Source organism: Pseudophryne corroboree, chromosome 8 (genome assembly GCF_028390025.1).
Source record: "Pseudophryne corroboree isolate aPseCor3 chromosome 8, aPseCor3.hap2, whole genome shotgun sequence".
NCBI lineage: Eukaryota > Metazoa > Chordata > Amphibia > Anura > Myobatrachidae > Pseudophryne > Pseudophryne corroboree.
The window spans coordinates 33690895-33709003 of NC_086451.1; the positions used below are offsets into that span (position 1 = coordinate 33690895).

The window sequence follows — 18109 nt, forward strand, 5'->3', positions numbered from 1 at the left end:
CCATGAAGGAGGAGCTAAGAAAGAGCGATTCCGCTAGGCATGTGGGACTTGTGGATGGAGCCCTTCATTCGCTTAACCAGGATTCACGGGTGGTCAATCTGTTGAAATCAGAGCACTACATTTTGGCCACTGTGCTCGATCCTAGATTTAAAACCTACGTTGTATCTCTCTTTCCGGCAGACACAAGTCTGCAGGGGTTCAAAGACCTGCTGGTGAGAAAATTATCAAGTCAAGTGGAACTTGATCGGTCAACAGCTCCTCCTTCACATTCTCCCGCAATTGGGGGTGCGAGGAAAAGGCTCAGAATTCCGAGCCCACCCGCTGGCGGTGATGCAGGGCAGTCTGGAGCGACTGCTGATGCTGACATCTGGTCCGGACTGAAGGACCTGACAACGATTACGGACATGTCGTCTACTGTCACTGCATATGATTCTCTCACCATTGAAAGAATGGTGGAGGATTATATGAGTGACCGCATCCAAGTAGGCACGTCAGACAGTCCGTACGTATACTGGCAGGAAAAAGAGGCAATTTGGAGGCCCTTGCACAAACTGGCTTTATTCTACCTAAGTTGCCCTCCCACAAGTGTGTATTCCGAAAGAGTGTTTAGTGCCGCCGCTCACCTTGTCAGCAATCGGCGTACGAGGTTACTTCCAGAAAATGTGGAGAAGATGATGTTCATTAAAATGAATTATAATCAATTCCTCCGTGGAGACATTCACCAGCAATTGCCTCCAGAAAGTACACAGGGATCTGAGATGGTGGATTCCAGTGGGGACGAATTGATAATCTGTGAGGAGGGGGATGTACACGGTGATGAATCGGAGGATGATGATGAGGTGGACATCTTGCCTCTGTAGAGCCAGTTTGTGCAAGGAGAGATTAATTGCTTCTTTTTTGGTGGGGGTCCAAACCAACCCGTCATTTCATTCACAGTCGTGTGGCAGACCCTGTCACTGAAATGATGGGTTGGTTAAAGTGTGCATGTCCTGTTTATACAACATAAGGGTGGGTGGGAGGGCCCAAGGACAATTACATCTTGCACCTCTTTTTTCTTTAATTTTTCTTTGCGTCATGTGCTGTTTGGGGAGTAGTTTTTTGAAGGGCCAGCCTGCGTGACACTGCAGTGCCACTCCTAGATGGGCCAGGTGTTTGTGTCGGTCACTAGGGTCGCTTAGCTTACTCACACAGCTACCTCATTGCGCCTCTTTTTTTCTTTGCGTCATGTGCTGTTTGGGGAGTAGTTTTTTGAAGGGCCATCCTGCGTGACACTGCAGTGCCACTCCTAGATGGGCCAGGTGTTTGTGTCGGCCACTAGGGTCGCTTAGCTTACTCACACAGCTACCTCATTGCGCCTCTTTTTTTCTTTGCGTCATGTGCTGTTTGGGGAGTAGTTTTTTGAAGGGCCAGCCTGCGTGACACTGCAGTCCCACTCCTAGATGGGCCAGGTGTTTGTGTCGGCCACTTGGGTCGCTGAGCTTAGTCACACAGCTACCTCATTGCGCCTCTTTTTTTCTTTGCGTCATGTGCTATTTGGGGAGTGTTTTTTGGAAGGGCCATCCTGCGTAACACTGCAGTGCCACTCATAGATGGGCCAGGTGTTTGTGTCGGCCACTTGGGTCGCTGAGCTTAGTCATCCAGCGACCTCGGTGCAAATTTTAGGACTAAAAATAATATTGTGAGGTGTGAGGTATTCAGAATAGACTGTAAATAAGTGTAAATTATGGTTATTGAGGTTGATATTATAATACTATGGGATCAAAATGACCCCCAAATTCAATGATTTAAGCTGTTTTTTAGGTTTTTTTGAAAAAAACACCCGAATCCGACAAAAAAAATTCGGTGAGGTTTTGCCAAAACGCGTTCGAACCCAAAACACGGCCGCGGAACCGAATCCAAAACCAAAACACAAAACCCGAAAAATGTCCGGTGCACATCTCTAGCAATAATCATGTATTGAATGTTTTTTGCTAATTTTGGATCTATTCCCCTGGAATCACTAGTGTCGACACAGGAATCAGAGTCCGTGTCAGTATCAGTTTGTACTACTTGTGCAAATGACCTCTTTTGTGAACCAGAGGGGTCCCCTGCGGATGAAAAAGCAGAACTATGAAAAATAACATCTTCCACAGATTTTCTCCAGTTTTCTGCATGAGACTCAATCTTATCCAATCTCTTACTGATATGATTCACACTATCCCGTAATTCTTTCACCCATTCAGGCTCGTGGTGTGTTGGCAGCGCCACCACATTACAACTCTGTGTCCCTAAAATGGCTCCCTCAGGGGAAGAGCTCCCTGCCTCAGACATGCCACACATGTGCACAATCACACCACAGACACTCCGGGGCTTATAGGGGACAGACGCACATTAAAATCTGTCAGAAGGACACAGAAACGGAATTGCCAGCTCACACCCAGCGCCAATGAAAAAAATTCCTGTGACATGTAAATTGTCCACAGAGACCTTTTGCGCTTTATAATGCCAAATACTATGTTTTTACACCGTGATACTTGATTCAGAAGTGGAGAGGAGGATCAGCGTTTCTTCCCCTGCAGCAGATTGGAGAAAATGGCGCTGAGCAGTGTTCTGGCTGCCTGAGGAGGAAGCTCCGCCCCCTGTAATGGTGCATTTCCCCTCAGAAAACATCACAAGTTATTTATACTGGTGGGGGTGAAGGACTGTGCCACAGCATCATATGCTACCTTTTGCCAGTCAGAGTAGGTTTCATGCTGCCCAGGGCGCAACAACCCCCCCCCCCCTGTGCCCTGCACCCTGCTGTGCACTGTGTTATGGATAAGCATGCTCGCGCAGCGTTCCCGCTCGCTGCGCAGTACCTAGTGCCGTCACGATGACCGGAGATCCCTCTTGCAGATCTCCGGTAATACTACTCACCAGTCTTCTGACTTCTGGCTCTGTTAGGGGGGTGACGGCGTGCTGTGGGAGTGAGCGCATAGCCGCAGCTAGTGTTCAGTACCATTCAGGAGCTAATGGTGTCCTGTCAGCAGAAGCAGAGCCATGAAACTATTTAGGAAGTTGGTTCCTACTTCTTCCCCCTAAGTCCCACGAAGCAGGGAGACTGTTGCCAGCAGTCTCTCTGAAAATAAAAAAAACCTAACATAAAGTCTTTTAGTAGAACTCAGTAGAGCTCCACTAAACTGAGGTCTGGAGGAGGGGCATAGAGGGAGGAGCCAGTTCACACTCTGAAAAAGTCTTAAAGTGCCCATGGCTCCTGCGGAACCGTCTATACCCCATGGTACTAAAGTGGACCCCAGCATCCTCTAGGACGTATGAGAAATAGAGGTTTTTAGCATAATCACGGCCAAAGTTATGGGCTTACCCACCACGGCCAGGTCACCTTATCGGGTAAGTCCCTAACGTTCTAAAGGATCAAGTATAGGGCGTGGGACACCCCCAAACCAGCCCAGCCAAACCACCCCTAGGCATCACACTAGTGGAGCAAGTGAATTGTTAAAGGGGTCTATTCATGAAGCAGTGAAAAGAGCTGAGTAGTTGCCTACTCTGTGCTGTAGATGGACCCTGCTCCTTCCATCAGAGCTGGATTACGGCTTTGGGGGGCCCAGGCACTTAAGACAAGGGTCCCTCCTACACAGAGTGTATCTTAGTGTCTGCCATACAACACAGAGAGCATTCCAGTAATTACCATACAATACAGTGGCCATTTTAGCATCCATCATACAATACAGTGCACATCCTAGGGACCAGCACATAAAATCATTCTTTCATCATTAAGAAACCTCTTCATAAAATCTCATAAAAAAAACAACACAAAAACAAAACAAAAAAACATTTGAGCTACCTAGCCAATGTGGCTTGGACCAAAGCGGCAAGCAGCTTGGGTGTTCATGAATCCGTGCCACTGTTAATGTGATACCAGATAATCTGGGTTCAACTGTATTGAAAAGAGAATGCAGCGCTAATAATAATGGTATCAATGGGAGGGATCAGGATAGTCTCAGCCAATCTCTGCAGTTGCTTTTAAGCATCATCATCGGTGCGTAATTTGTGCAAGGGGTGGAGCAACTGCAAGAGATACACCCCCTGACAGGTTTGACAAGATGGACGTTTAAAAGAAAATTAAAATGCCACGTTAATGGACCCGCCGTTGCACCGACAGAGCCGCCGATTCAGGTATGTATACACACTTACTGGTCATCCACTCAATGTGTTGGTCAGGATCCCCAGCTGGGCAGGCATTTGAATTTGCCCTCCCAGTTGTGATGTCAACCACCGCCGCAAGTGTACGGGCAGTAGGCGGATCACCCGTACACACAGTATAGATATCTGCCACCGGCCGTGCTGCAGAACCTACATGATAGGTCTGTGAACGACGTCGTTCACACACATATAAGGGGTACACACTTGCCGACGGGCTCGCAATATATTGGCCACTTGAGCGGACATCCAATATATCTCCTGGGTACCAGCGTGAGTGTATTTGCGCCCTTACTGTACTCGCCCACTGCCTGCACGTCCCTCCGCCCTTCCTCTCTAGGAGGGGGGTAAAGTGAGCACCCCAAAAGTATTTTGAAAAAATTGTCTCATTTGGGACAGACTATAGGTGGGATGTACTAAAGGAAAAATGCGAAATCGGGGTTTTACCGCATCTTCAAATTTACTAAGACCCTACTGCCGAGATATCCTATAGAAGCCTATGGGCTTCTTATCGCCGACCGCCACAATCCACCGACCCCGCCGCAGACACCTCCCCCCCTCCCCCCCAGCTTACCTTCCTCCAGGCTGCTCTGAACCCGGAATGTAATCTCCTCCTATCAACGCAGCCAGAGGTCCTTACGGCTGCAGGGGGGAGGAGGAGGTGCCAGGGGCAGCCTGCTGCTGCTTCCCGGCCTCCAGGCAGTGTGGAGACCCCTGGGAGGTGACGGAGACCACCTCACAGGTATCGCGGGCGGCCTCCGTCACCGCATTGCGATATTGATCGCATATGTTAGTACATATGCGATCAACATTGCTGCGGTAAGCGGCGAGGGGCGGCGATGTATTTTAATACATCCCATCCTATAACACCATATAGTCGCGAATGTGCGTAATCAGCCGGACGGATTCTTCCAGCCATCACCGATCCATTCAGGAAATTCTGTTTTCATCTCAAAACTTAAATTGGCTCCCAAAACAGCCTTCCAAAAATAATCGGAGACCCGGAAAGGGTTAAAGATTAATATGCGTATTCCTCTGGGATTATTCAATGGATAAATGTTCTAGATCCTAGCGGTGAAACAGGAAAATCTTTGAATTTTGCTCTTTGATTTCACCTTTTCTCTTCCTAGTTAATGATTGCGGGGGATAAACAGCGGAGTCAGAGGTTCAGAGGACTGGACAGGAAAATCCATTGACTGCTGATCGCTTTGTTACAGATAATTATTTTAGTTGTTGCTTTGTGAGGCGCCAGAATGTCGGAAATTGGGGTTCTGTCCCCATTTTCTGGGCGTGCTGAAGCCAGTGCATGGTGTAAATTTCTGTACATCAGGTCTTAAGGCGGGTACACACTAGGCGATGTGCTGTATGAGCGGCGCCGCCTAGTGATTCCCCTCCCGGGCCGGGGCGGTTGGCGGCAGGGCGTACACACTGACGACCGTATCGCTCAGTGACATCACACATCGGCCGGGCTGTGCAGGCAGCTCTTGGACGACAGTCCAAATTGAGCTGCCTGCACGGCCGACAGCCAGAGACGTTAACGGCCCACGGGGCTGCGCATGGCTCGTCGTGAGCGGCATACACACTTGCCGAGAAAGTGAGCGTCGTCGCTCAGGAATGGTGAAAATGAGCGACGTCGCTCATTTTCTTGGCAAGTGTGTATGCGCCTTTAGGGTCTGATTCAAAGAATTTAATTAGGGGATCCTGAGGAAGAGGCGGGTGCGTGTTGCAGTGCACCAACACCCCCCCCCCCCCCCCTCCCAATGTAGAAGGGGCAACACCTCATCACAAACTTTTACTTCCAACAGATGGACCTTGGCATGGGCCGATAACAGTTTAAAAAGTAAAAGTGTTAATGATTTGCTGCTGACTTCACCTGTCAGTACCCCAGCCCCCTACGCCAATATTGAGACATGTTCTGGGCGAGTGGGTGGGAACTCAGTTTATTTTTATTTTTTTTCTTCGGAGTTTGGATCAATACGGTGTTGGCTATTGGTCAGATTTTGTGATGAGACATTGAATCCTGTGTACAGATGTTTAGCCCTAGCGAGAGCACACATCCCACAAAGTATACAGCCAGCAGAGTGTCCGCAGCAGATTCACTCCAAGGGGACCAGAGACTGCGACGCTGACCATGAAGATGCATTTATTTCTCCTGGCTGCTGTCCTGGCGTCAGTGACCGCTGACCCAGCGCAGGCCGATGTCCCAACACAGGAGAATTTTGATGTCACAAGGGTAAGCGCTGCAGCAGGAGCAAAATGCGTAACATTATAATCAAAATGAAAAAGCAGAGTAATGGGGGTAATTCCAAGTTGATCGCAGCAGGATTTTTGATAGCAATTGGGCAAAACCATGTGCACTGCAGGGGGGGCAGATATAACATGTGTAGAGAGAGTTAGATTTGGGTGGGTTATATTGTTTCTGTGCAGGCTAAATACTGGCTGCTTTATTTTTACACTGCAAATTAGATTGCAGATTGAACTCACCACACCCAAATCTAACTCTCTCTGCACATGTTATATCTGCCCCCCCTGCAGTGCACATGGTTTTGCCCAACTGCTAAAAAATTTCCTGCTGCGATCAACTTGGAATTACCCCCAATGTCTGTAACAGGTTCATTTATTATTATTATTATTAGTTTTTGGAGTTCTTTGTTAATTCATATAATCTGATATTGTTATTTATTACCAGTTATGTATATAGCGCACACATATTCCGCAGCGCTTTACAGAGCATTTTTGGCCAGTCACATCAGTCCCTGCCCCAGTGGAGCTTACAATCTATATTCCCTACCACATGTACACGCACACACATTCACACTAGGATTAATTTTGTTGGGATCCAGTATATTTTTGAATTGTGGGAGGAAATCGGAGTATCCGGAGGAAACCCATGCAAGCATGGGGAGAATATACAAACTCCACACAGTTAGGATCATGGTGAGAATTGAACCCATGACCTCAGTGCTGTGAGGCAGTAATGCTAACCATTACACCATCCGTGCTGCCCCAATACTGTTTCTTACCTTATGGTTGATGCTTAAGTACAGAGTGATAACTTTTTAGAATCACTTGATATAGGTTAGTTCAGAGGTTCCCAAATTCTGCCCTCAATGCACCCTGATGGTCCAGGTTTCAAGGGTAACCATGCTTGGCCACAGGTGACCTAATTAGGACCTCAGTCCATTTGATTTAACCACCTATGCTCAGCCATGGCTATCCTTAAAACCTGGACTGTTATGGTGTCTTGAGGACCACGTTTGGGAAGCTCTGGGTTAGTAGACTGCGGTATCCGGACTCCAGGTCGACAACAAAAAGGTCGACACACCTTATGTCGACGCCAATTGGTCGACACACCTTAGGTCGACATGGACAAAAGGTCGACATGGACAAAAGGTCGACAGGAACAAGGTCGACATGGAAAAAGGTCGACATGAGTTTTTTATGTTTTTTTTTTCTTTTTTCTTACCTTTTCATACTTAACGATCCACGTGGACTACGATTGGAACGGTAATCTGTGCCGAGCGAAGCGGAGCGAAGGCACCATGCCCGAAGCATGGCGAGAAAAGCGAGCCATGCGAGGGGACGCGGTGCACTAATTGGGGTTCCCAGTCACTTTACGCAAAAAACGACACCAAAAAAACATAAAAAACTCATGTCGACCTTTTTCCCTGTCGACCTTGTTCCTGTCGACCTTTGTCCATGTCGACCTTGTGTCCATGTCGACATAAGGCGTGTCGACCAATTGGCGTCGACCTAATACATGTCGACCTTTTTGTTGTCGACCCTGAGTCCCAGACCCGTAGACTGCAGCTCCAGACACTTCTAATAAAGTATTTCCACCAGAGAGCAGAAGAACATAGAACACTTTCCACGTCATCTTGTTAATTGAAGATATGAATTTCAAAGGGTTTTCTATTTTATAGAATGTAACCAATCCCCTCCCTTAGTATTTGCTGTACTACATAGCAGGGTCCGTGCACTGAGAACGTAGCCAGGATCTCTGCTGATCTCCTTTATCATCGCTTGGGTCCCTCCCGAGCTGGCTGTCCTCCAATCAGCATCTGGCTTTTATTGTCAGCACTGGATCTCCCCTGCTCTACTTGCCTACCTGACCCTCTCCATGAGGGAGAAAATGCTCTGTTCCTGGACTTTCCTGGTAATGTATGATTGCCATCACCTGTGGTGAACGCCTTTCTTATCAATTAGCTAGCTCACCACAGGTGATGGCAATCATACATTACCAGGAAAGTCCAGGAACAGACCATTTTTCTCCCTCATGGAGAGGGTCAGGTAGGCAAGTATGCAGTCTAGGGAGGCTCAGTTGTGATCAGCAGGAAATGGGTCCATGTCAGGACCTTGCTAAGTCCAGCACATAGGGAGGAACCCTCTTATAGGGAAGGGGGTGTTGGTTATACTCACTTAATGGTCGCGCAGAACGGCCGCAGGAGCCGAGACGCTGATACACTCCCCCTGTCAATACACAAGTCATATGCTGCGCGTGTGCATTACGTCTAAGACACATGCGCAGTCCACTGATAATTGCTCAACTATGTAAATATCAAAATAGCGACCACGATCAGTTCCTATATACCCAAGGGCAGGGGTGTTTCTAGAGAGGTGGAGGCTCCGTCTGGGCCTCCTTCTCTCTATCTGGCAGCGCTTAGCTCTGGGACCCTAGCGATGTCCCAGAGTCTACAGCCAATGAGCAGATCTCCGGGAAAATGGTAACAAAGGCGCCGAGCCCGTGATGGCGCCGGAGAGGGGTAAGGGGGAGGGGCGGCAGGTGGCCCGCGGGCCAGCGGCACGAAGGAAAGGAGGGGCGGGCAGGTGTGCCCGTCCCCTCTTTCACACCTACAGGCGCTGGTAGCCAGTAGGAGGCGAGGGGGCCGGCCGGATAGCGGGCGGGTTAAATAGGAAGGCGGGGGGGAGAAGGCGGCCACTGAGAAAGGAGAGCGCAGAGAGTGACGGACTCAGCGGACGGCAGCAGCAGCAGTGCGACGAACGAACGGCAGCAGCGGCGGCCAGCGAGGAGAGGATCCACGGAGGGCGCCAGCAGCCGCCGAGCAGGAGGAAGAGGTCACTCGCGGGTGAGCGCAGCTCGGCGAGTACGAGCAAGAGGCGGCAGCGGGGGGGGGGGGGGAGAGAAGTCGGGCACAGGTCGCGAGGCGGCTCCGGAGGCTGGGTGCAGCGCGGGGGGGGCCGAAAAAGGGGCGCATTTCGTCGGACTAGGCCACCAGCAAGATCAGCACCGCAGGGCAGCTGCACAAGCCACATTGCATCCCCTGCAAAGTAGCAAAAGGAAAGAAGAATGGAAGGGCAAGCAGAGAGGGGGGTCAGAAGAAGGAGCATACCCCACAAGTTCAGGGAGGAGACCGAGGACAGTGCAGGGTTACCAGAGGCGTAACTAGGGTTTTTGGAGCCCAGGGCAAGATGGAAAATGGCGCGCCCCCCCCCCCCCCCTTAAAAAAAAAAAACAGTAAAAGAAGCATGTGCGCGCGCCGAAGGCGCGCGCGCGTCCAAAAATGGGCGTGGTCACACTCAAGAAGGGGTGTGGCTACGCTTCAGAAGGGGTGTGGCCACTGAAAATGGCCCACAGTGCCAGTTACATTGCCCCACGGTGCCGGATACATTCCCCATGGTGCCAGATACATGCCCCACGGTGCCAGATACATGCCCCACGGTGCCAGATACATGCCCCACGGTGCCAGATACATGCCCCACTCAGTGCCGGATACAATGCCCCACTCAGTGCCGGATACAATGCCCCACTCAGTGCCGGATACAATGCCCCACTCAGTGCCGGATACAATGCCCCACAGTGCCAGTTACATGCCCCACAGTGCCAGTTACAGTGCCCCACAGTGCCAGTTACAGTGCCCCACAGTGCCAGTTACAGTGCCCCACAGTGCCAGTTACAGTGCCCCACAGTGCCGGATACAGTGCCCCACAGTGCCAGTTACATGCCCCACAGTGCTGGATACAATGCCCCACAGTGCCAGTTACATGCCCCACAGTGCTGGATACAATGCCCCACAGTGCCAGTTACATGCCCCACAGTGCCAGTTACAGTGCCCCACAGTGCTGGATACATGCCCCACAGTGCCAGTTACAGTGCCCCACAGTGCCAGTTACTGTGCCCCACAGTGCCAGTTACTGTGCCCCACAGTGCCAGTTACAGTGCCCCACAGTGCCAGTTACAGTGCCCCACAGTGCCAGTTACTGTGCCCCACAGTGCCAGTTACTGTGCCCCACAGTGCCAGTTACAGTGCCCCACAGTGCCCCACAGTGCTGGATACATGCCCCACAGTGCCAGGCACCCCCCGTTCCGCCGCCGGACCCCCCTGCCCCGTCACTCACCTGTGAGGGGAGGAGAGCGCAGCGCAGCGCCTCTCCTTTCCCTCGCTGCTCCCTCCGGACGCCGGCGACTGTCTGGCGCCGGTTCGCTAGCCAATCAGAGCTCGCGGACCGGCAGCCAATCAGGAGCTGGTCCGCAAGCCCTGATTGGCTAGCGCCGGAGACCGGACACGGCAGCGCTGCTGGCAGCGCTGCTAGTGCTCCAGCGGCGGTGAGGGGAGGGAGAGACGCTGTGGTCTCTCCTCCCCTCACATTTAGGGGTAACGGGGCGAGTGGGGCATGATGCCCTGGACGCCGGCGGCGCCCCCCTCTCCTGGGCCTGCCAGGGCGCCCAGGGCACGTGCCCCACTCGCCCTACCCTAGTTACGCCTCTGAGGGTTACACTTTAACCCTGCAGGGAGAGAAGGAGCACGTCAGCAGCAGCAGCACAGGGATAATGAGGCAGGAGCTCCCCCTGGCGGCAGGAAAGGAGGAGGACGGCCGCACGTGTAGAAGAGAAGAAAAAGCAGCTCCAATCCGGCAGCCAGGGCTGCGAAGAGGAAGAAGCAGCCGGCAGCAGCGATCACCAGCGAGCAGCAATACGGGGTGAGTGACCTGCCGCCTATTTACGAAGATATCCCCGCGGCAGCGGAGTCAGACGGACCTGACTCCGGGGGGGAGGGGCGGAAGGGTTGGGGCAAAGTTTTGAGCAGCGCCAATCCCACTTCACCCGCCACACAACCGCGAACCCCAGCCCGTAGATGGGAGAAAGGAGAAGCAGGATACGAGGGCGGGCCATCATCAAGCGGCCGGGACGCGTGGGTACAGCAGGCTTCCACCCAGCTGTTCAAGGAGATGTCACAGCTTCCGGCGGCGGGGCAACCGGGCAGGGGGCGGCATGACACCGGACACCGTCACAGCAGGGAGAGGCATTACAACGGGCATGGAAGCAGGGAGTCATCTTATGGCCGGAGATCCCCGCGTTACCATTCGCCACCGCCCAGCTCCCGGCATCAGCACAGCCAACATTTCACAGCACGCAGGTCATCACCGGTCAGGGGTTACAGCCGACACGCATCACCGCCGGCGGCATACATCACATCACGGCACGGCTGTCGAGGGTGCAGCTGCAGCAGGGGAGAAGACAGGCAAGAGCAGCGTTATCAGTCGACGGGAGGAGGGCAGCGATCAGTGCAGAACAGCAGCCAGCACGGCACACCGGCAAGACAAGGCGACAGGGAGGCAGTGCACAGGAACTTGCAAGTCTTCACCACGCCAGCAAGATCAACGCACGGGAGCAATACGGCGGTCCACGGTACCATCACGCCACGGGAACAGCAGAGGGCATACACGCAGCAGTCAGGAGGCGCGGAATTCCATCGCGGGGAGAGCGTCACGGGCTACGCTACGGCCAGCGATGCCCCAGCAGTCAACACGGTCCAAGTGGCCACCACACCGAAGGCAGCGTCCGGCGCGATGACCAGCGTGGACGGTCCAGCGAGGGAATCCTCACACGGGACGGGTGAGACCAATGTCGATATGAACAGTTTGTGCAATGTTATTGTGTCCCCAGATATCTCGCAAAATGTTAGTAATGTTATGGTTAAGTTCACGGGGGTGGTTGGTAAGGGCGGAGCAGGTCAGGCGAGGGAGCAGGGGGATAGCGCAACGGATTCAGAGGAGGACGAGTCATGCAGAGTATTGAGGGAGCAGCTAAAGTTAGCCAGAGCGACTTGTAAGAAAAAGAAAGGGTTTACCCCCGGGACAGATGCGGTTAGGGAGCGGATGGGGCAGGTGCAGCAGGAAACGGCTAAGAAATTTTTGCAGACAGGATCCGCAGTGGGTTGCGAGTTTAGCGCAGTGGCAGGCCACTTGCCAAAACAAATCAGAAAGGAGATAGAAAAAGGGGGTTTTGTCGATATATGTTCATGTTAAAATATACGGATTTTATATACTCCGTGTACAAGGAGCAAGGGGGATCAGTCTGGCTGAGGTACGACGAGAGATTTAGAGCGAAGGCAGAGGGCGGTAAGCCCATCGACTTCGGAGTTAGGGACCTCGACGCGTGGCTCAAGGCATTAGCAAGCGGTATAGCGAAGAAGGCGGCACCGGCACAAGTAGCCGGGGCAGGGAGGCCTAGCACGCAGAAACATGACCTCAAATGCTGGGCGTTTAACTAATCTCAGTGCACCCGCGCGCAGTGCAAGTTCAGGCACGCATGTTCCTTTTGCAACGCAAGTCATGCCGCAAAGGATTGCTATAGGAAGAGAGCAAATCACCCAAGAAAGCTACCCGCGGCGGCAGGGGCTGGGAAAAGCGGTTAGCCCAGTGAATTTAAGCAGGATCCTGGGGTGGCTAGCCAGGTATCCCAAGCAGCAGGAAGCCAAATTGCTGCGGGACGGTTTTAGGGAGGGCTTTAGGATACCAATAATAAGAGAGGTCCCGCCCACAGAAAAAATAAGAAACCTGAAATCCGTCAAGGAGCAACCGGGGGTGGTACGGGAGAAGATCGCAAAGGAGCTAGAGTTAGGTAGAATGGCGGGGCCATTTGCAGCCCCACCATTACAGGATTTGATAGTGTCACCTTTGGGACTGGTCCCAAAAAAGGCACCGGGGAAGTTCAGGCTCATTCAGCACCTGTCTTACCCCGAGGGAGGGTCAGTAAACGACGCACTGGACAAAGAGCAATGTTCAGTGCAGTATCAATCCTTTGACCAGGCGGTCAAGATGGTGAGAGCACAAGGGAAAGGAGCTCTCATGGCAAAGCTAGACATCGAGTCGGCCTTCAGACTGCTTCCCTTGCACCCAGAGAGCTTCAGGTTGATGGGTCTAAGTTTTGACGGGGTTTTCTTTGTGGACAAATGCCTGCCAATGGGTTGCGCCATTTCATGCGCTTTCTTCGAGGCATTTAGTTCGTTCCTGCAATGGTGTTTGCAGGAACGCGCTGGGGCAAGGGCCATAGCGCATTATCTAGACGATTTCTTGGTGGCGGGCCCACCAGAGTCGGAGCAGTGCAGCCACCTTTTACGAGAGCTACAGGGTATGCTGGAAGAGTTCAGCGTACCCATCGCGGCGGAGAAAACCGAAGGCCCGACGGAGGTTATATCCTATTTAGGCATAGAAATCGACACGGTTAGGCAGGAGTGCAGACTACCAACAGAGAAGGTGGTAAAGTTGGTCAGGGAAGTGAGCGACTGCGCAAAGGCCAAGAAGGTCACGCTGGGGCAGTTGCAGTCTTTGCTGGGGAGCCTACATTTCGCTTGAAGGGTGATTCCAATGGGCAGAATCTTCAAGAGGCGGCTGGAACAAGCCACAGCGGGCAGGGCAGCAAAGCACCACTTCATACGTATCACCAGGGAGCTTAGGGAGGACCTGCGGGTGTGGGAGGAGTTCCTCTTACAGTTTAACGGGGTGCAAATCTGGCCCAAGGAAGTAGCGCCAAACCGTGCGCTGCAGTTATTCACAGACGCAGCAGGAGCGACGGGGTTTGGGGCATACTTGCAGGGCGAATGGTGCGCCCAGCGATGGCCACCAGAATGGGAGACCGCGGGGATCACCAAGAACTTAGCGGCATTGGAGTTGTTCCCACTAGTCGTGGCAGTCGATATATGGGGTAAAGTGCTGACAAACAGGCAGATCCAATTCTGGTGCGACAACATGGGGGTGGTGCAAGCCGTGAACAACCAGCGGGCATCATCGCCGCCGGTGGTCAGGTTGCTTAGGAGGTTGGTGGCAGCATGTTTGCACCACAACATAACATTCAGAGCTAGACACGTGCCAGGGGAGAAGAACGTAATAGCGGACGCATTGTCCAGGCAGAAATGGGAAGTTTTTAGGGCCGCAGCGCCGGGAGTAAGCGCAGTAGGTTTAACATGCCCCTCCTATCTCTGGCAGATAGTCGATCAGAACTAGACAACTTGGTGGAGCGGTCCCTGGCACCAAAGACCTGGAAGGCCTACAAGGCCGCATAGAGAAAATGGCGGCAGTTCCAGGGGGAGGGGGAGATTGAATCCAAGCCTCCACAGCAACAATTGTTGGCGTTCTTGGACAAGCTCAGAAGGGAGCAGACTTCCAGGGCCAGAGCAAACACGATACTAGCAGGGGTATCCTTTTTCCAGAAACTGGCAGGCGAAAGGGACGAGACGAAGAGTTTCATAGTACGCACGATAATGAAGGGCTGGGCAAGGGCGGAGATTAAGAAACCAGACGCTAGGGAACCAATCACAATCGAAAGGCTGAGGAAACTGATAGAAGCGGTCCCAAGCGTCTGCCGCGACCAGAGCGAGGCGAGGTTGTTTACAACGGCTTTTATTATGGCTTTTAGGGGGGCATTCAGGGTTAGTGAGTTGGTAGCGCAGTCCAAAACAGCAAGGGAAACGGGGCTGCAGTGCAGTAGCGTTACCATAGCGGAGGACACAGTATTGTGTAAAATACGCCGATCAAAGACAGAACGGAAAGGGAAAATGGGTGCAGCTACGCAGGCACGACGACGCTGCGGTCTGCCCGGTAAGGGCGGTCGAAGCATTTAGGATAACAAGGCCGGCAGGAGGAGAGAATTTTCTGGTACACAAGGACGGGGCGGCGCTCACTAGGTACCAGTTCGCAGCAGTGTTGAAGAGATGTGTAGGAGCACTTGGCTGGCAGGCAGAGAGGTTCGGGACACACTCGTTTAGAATAGGGGCGGCCACGTCAGCCGCTAACGAAGGGTGCGCGATCGAAGAGATCAAAGCATTAGGCAGGTGGGGGTCCAACAGCTACAGGCGCTACATTAGACCCCTCAACGACGAAACAGAAAACATCTAACGATCATTCCCCCCCCCCCCCCCTCTCCCACACAGCCCCATCCGCAAGAAAAAAGGAGGCGAGGCAGATATGGATCGTCGGTCACTCATACGTTCACTGGGCGGCAGCACGGGCCGCCGGGAGGTCGTATGGAAAGCAGTTGGGGCTAGCGGAGAAAGAGGGGAATGTATGCTGGTTTGGGCAGAGAGGGATGAGGTGGCACGGCTTGAGGGGCACCCTGTTATCCGGGGAAGAGGCGACAAGCAGCCCCGACACCATAGTATTACACCTGGGGGGCAACGAGTTGGGCGACATGAAATCCCTAGACTTGATCAGGACAATACGGGCCGATCTAGCATGGGTAAGCGAGCGATGGCCGGGCGTAGAGCTAATATGGTCTAACATCATTCCCAGGCTAGCTTGGCGCGGAGCTTGGAAAGGGGCAGGAGTGGAGAGGGCTAGGAAAAGGGTCAACGCGACCGTGGGCAAGTGCGTGGCAGCACTAGGGGGACGGGTCATACGGCATAAGGACATCAGTCAAAAGATCGGGAGCATGTATAGGAGCAACGGGGTCCATTTGTCGGACATTGGGATTGACCTTTTTAATAATGCGCTTCAGGAAGCACTGGAGGCCGGGGGTCAGTAGCTGGTTGCAGGGTGGGGGCTTCGGGTCTCGGGGGGGCAGCCGAGATCCTCGTGTGGCGGGAAGAAGCGGTGCGCAAGGCATGGCGAACGGGGGGAGCCAGTCGAGGTTGGCAGATTCACCCTCGGTGAACGGGCGGTCGCTCGGCTCCAGCTTTGGACGGTTGGGCCAGGGAGCTGCGTGCCAGGCGAGCGTGATATGCGCCAGGAGGGCTGGTTCCCCAGGGGCGTTGCCGCGGTGCCTACAGGGTAGGCAGGGCACGCCCCCAGGTAATCAGGAGGGGTCACGGACCCATTGGCGCCTTGCCCACCACTTCTATCCGTGCCCCGCAACCTTGTAAGGTAACATGGAATAAGGTAATGGAAATAAGCTGTGGCCAGTAATTCGATCCAAAAGAAATGTGTCAGACGCTTTATTTCAAAGGGAGCTTATTAGCTTATGCGAGCGGTAACAAAGGGGGCCGCCGTAGGTCATCCTCTCCCCCTTATGGTAACAAAGGCGCCGAGCTCGTGACGGCGCCGGAGAGGGGTAAGGGGGAGGGGCGGCAGGTGGCCCGCGGGCCAGCGGCACGAAGGAAAGGAGTGGCGGGCAGGTGTGCCCGTCCCCTCTTTCACACCTACAGGCGCTGGTAGCCAGTAGGAGGCGAGGGGGCCGGCCGGATAGTGGGCGGGTTAAATAGGAAGGCGGGGGGGGAGGAGGCGGCCACTGAGAAAGGAGAGCGCAGAGAGTGACCCACCCACCCACCCATTAAAAAAGGTGCATATAGGTACATATACTTACAGTTCAGAGTTTTATTGTATAAATCGTTGCAAGTTATAATACGGTTGTATGTTTAATGTGTTAAGGAAAAGTAATGCAGGAAATATGTATGTCACAGTCAGCGGGCGGCGGGAAGAAGCGGTGCGCAAGGCATGGCGAACGGGGGGAGCCAGTCGAGGTTGGCAGATTCACCCTCGGTGAACGGGCGCACGCTCGGCTCCAGCTTTGGACGGTTGGGCCAGGGAGCTGCGTGCCAGGCGAGCGTGATATGCGCCAGGAGGGCTGGTTCCCCAGGGGCGTTGCAGCTGTGCTTACAGGGTAGGCAGGGCACACCCCCAGGTAATCAGGAGGGGTCAGGGACCCATTGGCGCCTTGCCCACCACTTCTATCCGTGCCCCGCAACCTTGTAAGGTAACATGGAATAAGGTAATGGAAATAAACTGTGGCCAGTAATTCGATCCAAAAGAAATGTGTCAGACTCTTTATTTCAAAGGGAGCTTATTAGCTTATGCGAGCGGTAACAAAGGGGGCCCCGTAGGTCGACCTCTCCCCCTTATGTCGCAGTGGCCATTTTCCCTGTGATTTTTCTACTGCACCATTACCCGGAGGGTAAGTATTGATAATAGTGGGTGCAGGGTGCGGTGTGGGCCCTGAAGGCCCGTGTGCACTGCACTCACTACACTCATTATAGATACGCCGGTGCCAAAGGGGACAGACGTTAATCGTACAGTAGTACTTGCATAGCTAAAACATGGTAAAATGTCATACACTCTCAGCGTTCTACAAGACAAGCACTTCAATTAATATCTCCCCTATAACAAACACTAGTATTGCTGTCGTTATGCGGGACTAGCACTGACAAGCCGACAGACTTCTAAATGTAATTTTTAACTGCAAAACTATTCTAGACACAAATTACTACAGAACTGCACTGTTCCTCCATATATAACTGAGCCTCTACACAATTTACACCTGCTAGCAGAGCACGTTGGGACTTGTAGTTCCATAGCTCCAGCATTCCCAAGCCATGTCTATGTAGGGAGCTGTTTTTGGAAGGCCTAAATTTCATGTTTCTCAAAGAGCATTAAGGGGGCACCTCCCCCGGAACAATTTGTCGGATCTGACCATCGATATCTTCCACATGCAAAGCATGGGTGAACCTATTTGAGCAAAGATCATTCTGTTCTGTTATCGTTACCTCAGGATGGTGACGAAGAACAAAATTAATGAAAAAAACAACAACTTATTTTCTTTAATTTAAATGTTGTTTAATTTTTTACCCAATTTATTTTAGTTGGGTTTTTTTCTATCAGTAGAAGTCAAAGCAAGCCGGCTAGCCCCTCACAACTGGCCCAGGGGAAGCAGCAAGTTAGCCAGGGCCATCTTAGCAGCCGCCCAGGGCCCCACAATTGTAGG

The 18109-nt window shown here is 52.7% G+C and overlaps 1 protein-coding gene across 1 annotated transcript in view; it reads left to right on the top strand.

The window, feature by feature from the left end:
• The first annotated feature begins 6183 nt into the window (after positions 1-6183).
• Positions 6184-18109, top strand: part of AMBP (alpha-1-microglobulin/bikunin precursor) — a 35426-nt gene continuing 23500 nt past the window's right edge. Inside the window, exon 1 of the mRNA XM_063936222.1 lies at positions 6184-6409. Within this exon, the coding sequence (XP_063792292.1) occupies positions 6308-6409 (102 nt within the window). The 5' untranslated portion in view covers positions 6184-6307. The remainder of the gene's footprint in view (positions 6410-18109) is intronic.